General features: G+C 44.9%; 1 protein-coding gene across 2 annotated transcripts; it reads left to right on the forward strand.

Moving 5' to 3' along the window:
* Window positions 1-1,353: 1,353 nt before the first annotated feature.
* On the forward strand, window positions 1,354-5,088 carry LOC109771499 (uncharacterized). Of its 2 annotated transcripts, none has more exons than XM_020330191.2 (6): window positions 1,354-1,640; window positions 2,568-2,629; window positions 2,718-2,989; window positions 4,093-4,167; window positions 4,236-4,298; window positions 4,665-5,088. In XM_020330191.2, exons 1-6 carry the CDS (start codon window positions 1,516-1,518, stop codon window positions 4,707-4,709), a joined length of 642 nt encoding a protein of 213 aa, XP_020185780.1. In that variant the 5' UTR covers window positions 1,354-1,515; the 3' UTR covers window positions 4,710-5,088. The 2 variants fall into 2 exon arrangements, with proteins under 2 accessions (XP_020185780.1, XP_020185781.1); XM_020330192.3 differs by having other exon boundaries at window positions 1,370-1,640; window positions 2,724-2,989.
* Window positions 5,089-8,284: the final 3,196 nt, after the last annotated feature.

Raw genomic sequence — 8,284 nt, forward strand, 5'->3', positions numbered from 1 at the left:
CACTCGGTCCTAACTCATGTCAATGAATTAATTAACCCAATTTCAGGAACATGGGACGAAGAGCTAATTAGATCTATTATGAATCTGTGGACGTGAGGAGAATCATGCAAATCCCGATCGCGTTGAATGCTTTTGATGACTTTATTGCATGGCACCCAGAAAGAAAAGGAACATTCTCAGTCCGATCAACATACAAAATTCAATGGATTCGAACTTTTAGAGCGCATGAAAACAAACCTGCTAGTCCAACTGGATCACGAAATCCGGAGGTCTGGAGTAAGCTTTGGAAACTAAATATTCCACGTAAAGTATCGATTTTTGCTGGTGGGCCCTGCACGGAATCATCCCTCTAAAATCCATACTCATGAATAGGCATGTTGGATCGGATGACTCCTGTCCGATATGCCATGGAGCTCCTGAGGATATTAAGCATCTTCTGTTTGAATGTATATCTGCTAGAGAACTTTGGAGGGGCCTGGGTATACTGGAGATTGTTGAAAACGCAACAGATATTGACTGATCAGGATTGGTGGTCTTGGAATACTTGTTTTTAGCGGAGGAGAGATTGCTAGACTTGAAACCCAACCTGGACATCAAGCAAATCCTAGCAGTTGGGAGTTGGTATCTCTGGTGGATCCAACGACAACATACTCACGAGGGAACACCACCACCGCCGGTGAGGTGGCCCATGTCGGTCCTAGGTATTACAAAAAATTTCCATCAAGCAAACTCAAGGAACATCGAAACGAGAGAGCAAAATTGGGTTAAGCCCAATCCAAAGTTTGTTAAGTTAAATGTTGATGCTTCTTTCTTTGTAGAGGAAGGGGCTGGAGTCTCGGCGGCAATAATCATAGATGAAAAAGGTAATTTTTTGGCAGCCCAATGTAAATATATTCCAAATGCGCTTGATGTTGTCACATCTGAAGCGTTGGCAATGAGGGACGTCCTCATATTTGCTAATTCACTTGGGTTTAACCGGGTTGAAGCTGAATCAGATTCATCTATTGTGATCGAATACTGTTCGGGACAGACACTCTGGAGGAATGTTGCAACAGTAATTTTCGCAAAATGCGTGGACGTGTCTTCATTGATCGGGAAGGTTACGTTCAAACATTGTGTTCGCTCTGCGAACTAAGTAGCGCATGTGCTAGCTAATTATGCTTTTTGTAATAAATTTTGTAACACTTGGACTGACGAACCTCCAATTTGGTTGGTCTCCAAGATGTTGGACGATATAATTACTATTTGAGTTTAATATAAAGCTAGCCATGACGCCTTTTCTAAAAAAAACTTTGTATTATATTCCCAAGTCTCAGAAAGCCCTCGTTCTCCAATAAATCGTGTACAGACAGCTGGGGCCCGCATCCCAGCCCCACCTGCCATTTTCCTCCGTTCGCTCATCTCCTCCGCCTCGCCACCGTCTCCTCCTCTCTTCCCTCCCTCATCTCGTGTCGGCTCGAAAGTCGAAACCCTAGACCAACCACCCTCCCCTCGTACGTAGGAACAGGGACAGAGATGTATGCGGACCAGATCTCCACCGGCCGCAAGCGCTCCATCCATGACCGCCTTGACGCCGACCTCGCCCCCGACCGCGGCGGCGCGGACGCCGCCGGCCGGGCTCGTAACGCGCTGTCCAAGAGGTCAGCTTAAGCTCCGCTCCCACCTGCTCCTTCCATATCGTTGACACGGCTCCCTCTGTGACCTTAGCTTGGGGCTTCTCGCTCTGTGCGCTCCCATGTGCTTAGGGATGGTGGAAATTAGGGCCTTGTTTTAGGTTGCTCGGGCTGAGGGCGGCGCCCCTAGATTCCATGCCTTCTTTCATGTTAGAATTGAGGTTCTGGAGAGTAAGGACGAGCTTTGAGCCGCGTGATGTGTGTTGTTTGTCTGATTGATGGAAATTCTGGTGTCAGATTCAATGATTCAGCATGGCAAATATCATGAATTGGTCTGTTGGACGCTATGTCATTATTATGCAGCATAACATGGGAATTGCAGCGTAGGTTTCTGAATAATCCTTTTTGTTTTGGTCAAGCGCTTGCTTTACTATTTTACCTGAGGATTTGTGATTTCATATGTTGAGTATCATGGTATGGACTATGGAATGAGCTTGGATAATACTAGTTGATAACGCTTGTGGGAGCTAGAAGCTAGTGATGTAACCTTGGACACAGTGTTTTACTCAATCTAGCAGTAACTTACGTAACTGAGGTATGAACTGTTGCAGAATCAATCACCAATGCATTGCTATTGATTTTTTAATAGATAGTTTGTTATTTCTAAACAAAATAGTCCTGCTTTTTAGTCTGAAAGTATCGAGGGTGAATAACATGTTGGTTCACTTCTATCCTCATGTATAAACTCATACTTTGTAAAGCTTGGTGACACGAGCCTTGATGTATTTAAGCCTGCTTGTAAAAGAAAGATCAATGCTCTTTGCTAGCACACATGGTTTAATAAGTTATTAAGGGATCTATAGTTCTTGCGAGCAATGTACTGTTCATGTTTCCCCACTTCACTAGACTAGCTAATTTCACGCGTATTGATTTCTTGACGTATACCATCTGTAGGCAACGACAAACTGATGATAAATGGAAGCATGATCTTTACCGGGATGATGAATCAGCTTCAAGTAATCTATTTGTTGATGTATCTTAAATGAAGTAAGGCAAGCTACCTTTTATTTTGGCCCCATTTAACAATATCTGTCTGCACTTAAGGATCAGTTGATCCACGGGATTTGCGATTCAAGCTTCAGAGGAAAAGCTCTCAGCAAGGGTTTGCTGGCCAAAAGGGTTCCGAGGTACGTGATCTACGTGAGATGTTATCTGGAACAATGCACGCACAACCATCAAATGTTGATCCTCAAAAGAGGAAACCGGTGTCAGAGGTTGTGAAAGTCACAAGGCGTGAAAATGTTGATGGAAGGCCTGTACGCCTAAGTAAGAAAGTATCAAAACCATCAACATCCAAGAAGACTTCTCAGCCAAAGGTATGAATTCTGTTGGTGATACACAGTTTCCCAGTTTCTTGCTTTCCACATGTGCCAGAATTTGTCATTTGACGCTAGGCTTTATTTGGTGGTTGATGAATAGCTTGGAAGATCAATGGCTGGAACTGATCTTTCTAAATGATGCCCAGCATGAAATTTTTAGTAACTCTTTTGGATAATGTTGTGACACTATTTTTGCTTAGCTTGCTATGTTTTTCTGTTCCGTACAGAGTATCATTAACACTTGATCCTGGTGATATATTTGTCTACATTACATAGTTTTGAGCCTTTATTTATTGAGTTTATGTGTGTGTTTTATTTTAAAAACTCTCTCATTAGCATTTCATTTCCAAAGAACAGCTTTCTTCCTACAAAGGTTACTAGGATAACATGTTGTGCATATTCAGCATTTCCCTTGGATCACTTATGCCGACCTTGATAGAATTTTGAGAAATCCCATTAGCCACTGTCATGTAAGCATAGGTACTTCTATAGCTGGACCCCATGGAAGTTTGGTACCTCCTGGTAGCAGGATTTGCTATAGGCGAATGTGTGCCTGAACTTGTGCGTATATAGTCTGGTTTCCATAATACAAGCTTTTAATGAAGGGATAATGGTGCTTTACACTTTGTCATACTTCCAAGAAAGCAACAGTCACATTAGCTCTATTATCTGTCAAGCGGTCATGCTACATTTCAGTATGAAGAACTCGTGATGAGGGTCTGTTGAATCGTTCTGTTCAAAACCTCTGCCCTAGTTAACCAATAATGGGTTGATGAATGTAGGTACCTTTCAGAACAGGTTTATCTCCTCTAGTTGTCCCTTGGCGACATATATTGAAATTACTCATCTTTGGCTTGGGAATGTGCAGAATTAACTATTACCACGTCTCTAGTTTGCTTCAATTCTGGTGGTGTTGTATGTAGGTTAAGACTAGAGAGTTCAATGTGGAACACGTTATATAAAACTTTAAATGTACATGATGTAGCTCGTTAGTAAGCTTGCTTATTTTGGGGGATGTGTGATATACCATTTTCTTAAATATACTTTCTGGCTTGTTTTGCTTTCTGATCTAACATCTTTTCTTTTGGGACTGCTTGTAGGCTGAAAGTCCACTCGACAGTTTTCTGAAATCACTAGGACTTGAGAAGTATTCTATTACCTTCCAGGCGGAGGAGGTTTGACTATTTACCTAAATCATTACATTGTTTTTTCGTCTGTTTAGTTGACAATTGTTGTTTTGCAGGTTGACATGGCGGCCCTACGTCACATGACTGAAAGCGATCTCAAGGCGTTGGGCATCCCGATGGTAAGAGCATCACATCATGCCGGATCTTTAATTTTGCAAAAATTGGCATTTCTTGGCTTCTCACATCCTTCATCTAAAGAGTAATTTCAGTATGGTTTGGCTATATTTTGCATAAACTGTAGACTCAACTGTTAAACAAGGACACATAAGTACGTAGTTAGAATGCATCATTTTGCTGAGGAACTGGACTGAACCTGCTTTACAGAACTACTGCCTGCACTTTATTTTTTGTCCGGGGATATGGCACGTACGTTAATGCCAAATTGAATGTAAAGTAACTCTTTTGTAAGTCTGCATTCTTATTTGTGCATGCGTATACTTTGCCTCGAGTCGCAAAGGTCAAGCTTAAGGTGCATGTTCTTTCAGGGTCCTAGGAAGAAGATTACCCTTGCCTTGGAATCCAGAGCGTAGGGCAATGTCCCTGGAGTACAATGTAGAAAAGCAGGGAGATGTGGTAGGTTTTTGCTCATCTGCAAATTTGTCATATCTTGGAAAGCAGTGGTACAGGTACAACAATGCGGTGTCTCTTGTAATGGCATGTTGCTGTAAGATTATTAGACTGCTGTTGCTTATCTGGTCTGCATGCTTTCCTGGCCAGACCAGCTGATTAACTGATGAGGTATCCGTGCTGTTGAAGCTGCGGTGATGTTCTCGCTGTATACTATTATTACGCCTTTTTTTCATTGGAAACTGGCACTACTAGAGTCATAGAGTTGAGATTCTTCAATTAGTATTTCAGTGTTGCGTTGCTCAGTGTAAAGGTTTTAAATTTCATCTGTTTTCATGCTCAGCCCTTGTTCGGAATGTTTTTCTTTTGAGCTGACATGTTAGGAATCTATTTACAAGAGAGGTTGATCATACAGAAAGAAACAAGGTGTTGAAATTAATTAATCTCAGAAAATTAAGCAGCCTCGGCTCACAGTCTTGTCTCATGGTGATCTAGGGATGCAAGCGGACAGAGTCCACATGTGTGCGAAGCAAAAAGTTAAACCAACATGATTATTAAAGTAATGAAGATTAGTGTAATTTTTGCTTTGTGGGTGGTAGCGGATATGCGGTCTGCTTCATCCCAGGGTGGTCGTTGTCTGTGCGTTGCCCTGCCAATCTGCCGCAAAGATAGGCAGATAGGAGCTCCTGGATGATTGTTCGTTCAATCTTATTTTTAGGGAATGCCATCATGGCTGCTTTATTGAATTGGTATAGTTACATCGTATGCAATGGCATTCACCAGAAAATTTGGGGGTTCATTGACCCGCTTACAAGAAGAATTTCTATCATAAGCAAATTTTGCTACCGAGTGGGATGCCTCATTAGTTTCACGAAAACAATGCATAAATTCTATAGATCCTACCATACCAGTCTGGATAAAAACAGTCTGCGTAGATAGCCGATGTTTCGCTCCATATCCTATCCTGTCCTGCGCATGCGTTGGTGACCTTTGTTGAGTCTAACTCAATCTGGATTGAGTGATAGCCCATGTCATTTGCAAGCACCAGTCCTTGGTACATCGCCAATACTTTAGCCGAGTATGCATCACTAATGTAAGGTATAGGGGAACATGACGCTCCAGAAATACTCCATGATCATCTCTTACTATTGCTCCAGTGGCGCCAAATACGTTTTTTCTAGGAGAGAGGCGGACGCCCAGGCGACTAGGGTTTTGCTGGCCAACGCAGGCTGCCTCCCCGGCGGCGGCGCTGTGCCGGCAGTTTTGTCCCAGTGCGGCGATCCTACGTTGCTGCGGCTGGTTCTCTGTTTCTACTGCAGGTTTCCTCGATGGCCTTCCACAAGAACCTAGGAGTAGATTTGTTTGCGGCTTCTTCGTCTGAGGTTGCTGAAGTACGACATGCAGATTTTTGGCTGCTGATTCGTGAGGTTTGTGATCTGCCCTAGGCCAGGTCTATTGCTGTGAAGATCGCCCGTCAACAACGAAACTAATAAGTTGGAACTGTCGGGGCTGTTGGGGAACGTAGCAGAAATTCAAAATTTTCTACGCATCACCAAGATCAATCTATGGAGTAATCTAGCAACAAGGGGAAGGGGAGTGCATCTACATACCATTGTAGATCGCGATGCGGAAGCGTTGCAAGAACGCGGATGAAGGAGTCGTACTCGTAGCGATTCAGATCGCGGTTGATTCCGATCTAAGCACCGAAGAACGGTGCCTCCGCGTTCAACACACGTGCAGCCCGGTGACGTCTCCCACGCCTTGATCCAGCAAGGAGAGAGGGAGAGGTTGAGGAAGACTCCGTCCAGCAGCAGCACGACGGCGTGGTGGTGGTGGAGGAGCGTGGCAATCCCGCAGGGCTTCGCCAAGCACCGCGGGAGAGAAGGAGGAGGGAGAGGGGTAGGGTTGCGCCGAAAGAGAGACGTTCTCATGTCCTGGGCAGCCCCAAAACCCCAATATATATAGGGGAGGGGGAGGGCTGCGCCCCCATCTAGGGTTCCCCCCCCCCCAAGGGGTGCGGCCAGCCCTAGATGGGGCTTGGGGGGCGGCCAAGGGGTGGAGAGAGGGGGGCGCCCCACTAGATGGGCCTTAGGCCATCTGAGACTAGGGTTTCCCCCTTTCCCCCCTTTCCTGCGCCCTGGGCCTCTTGTGGGGGGGCGCACCAGCCCACCTGGGGCTGGTCCCCTCCCACACTTGGCCCACGCAGCCCTCTGGGGCCGGTGGCCCCACCTGGTGGACCCCCGGGACCCTCCCGGTGGTCCCGGTACATTACCGATATCACCCGAAACTTTTCCGGTGACCAAAACAGGACTTCCCATATATAAATCTTTACCTCCGGACCATTCCAGAACTCCTCGTGACGTCTGGGATCTCATCCGGGACTCCGAACAATATTCGGTAACCACGTACATACTTTCCCTATAACCCTAGCGTCATCGAACCTTAAGTGTGTAGACCCTACGGGTTCGGGAACCATGCAGACATGACCGAGACGTTCTCCGGTCAATAACCAACAGCGGGATCTGGATACCCATGTTGGCTCCCACATGTTCCACGATGATCTCATCGGATGAACCACGATGTCGGGGATTCAATCAATCCCGTACACAATTCCCTTTGTCTATCGGTATGTTACTTGCCCGAGATTCGATCGTCGGTATCCCGATACCTTGTTCAATCTCGTTACCGGCAAGTCTATTTACTCGTTCCGTAACTCACATCATCCCGTGATCAACTCCTTGGTCACATTGTGCACATTATGATGATGTCCTACCGAGTGGGCCCAGAGATACCTCTCCGTTTACACGGAGTGATAAATCTCAGTCTCGATTCGTGCCAACCCAACAGACACTTTCGGAGATACCTGTAGTGCACCTTTATAGCCACCCAGTTACGTTGTGACGTTTGGTACACCCAAAGCATTCCTACGGTATCCGGGAGTTGCACAATCTCATGGTCTAAGGAAATGATACTTGACATTAGAAAAGCTCTGAGCAAACGAACTACACGATCTTGTGCTAGGCTTAGGATTGGGTCTCGTCCATCACATCATTCTCCTAATGATGTGATCCCGTTATCAACGACATCCAATGTCCATGGTCAGGAAACCGTAACCATCTATTGATCAACGAGCTAGTCAACTAGAGGCTTACTAGGGACATGGTGTTGTCTATGTATCCACACATGTATCTGAGTTTCCTATCAATACAATTCTAGCATGGATAATAAACGATTATCATGAACAAGGAAATATAATAATAACCAATTTATTATTGCCTCTAGGGCATATTTCCAACAGTCTCCCACTTGCACTAGAGTCAATAATCTAGTTCACATCACCATGTGATTAACACTCACAGGTCACATCACCATGTGACCAACATCCAAGAGTTTACTAGAGTCAACAATCTAGTTCACATCACCATGTGATTAACACTCAATGAGTTCTGGTTTGATCATGTTATGCTTGTGAGAGAGGTTATTAGTCAACGGGTCTGAACCTTTCAGATCCGTGTGTGCTTTACGAATATCTATGTCA

This window comes from Aegilops tauschii, chromosome 2 (genome assembly GCF_002575655.3).
Source record: "Aegilops tauschii subsp. strangulata cultivar AL8/78 chromosome 2, Aet v6.0, whole genome shotgun sequence".
Lineage (NCBI taxonomy): Eukaryota > Viridiplantae > Streptophyta > Magnoliopsida > Poales > Poaceae > Aegilops > Aegilops tauschii.

What these genes read in the sequence shown, in the direction of transcription:
- LOC109771499 (XM_020330191.2), top strand. Translation starts at nt 1,516, where the DNA reads ATGTATGCGGACCAGATCTCCACCGGCCGCAAGCGCTCCATCCATGAC. An exon ending in CGTAACGCGCTGTCCAAGAG is followed by an intron (nt 1,641 to 2,567) that starts GTCAGCTTAAGC and finishes TACCATCTGTAG; the next exon opens with GCAACGACAAACTGATGATA. An exon ending in AGGCGTTGGGCATCCCGATG is followed by an intron (nt 4,299 to 4,664) that starts GTAAGAGCATCA and finishes ATGTTCTTTCAG; the next exon opens with GGTCCTAGGAAGAAGATTAC.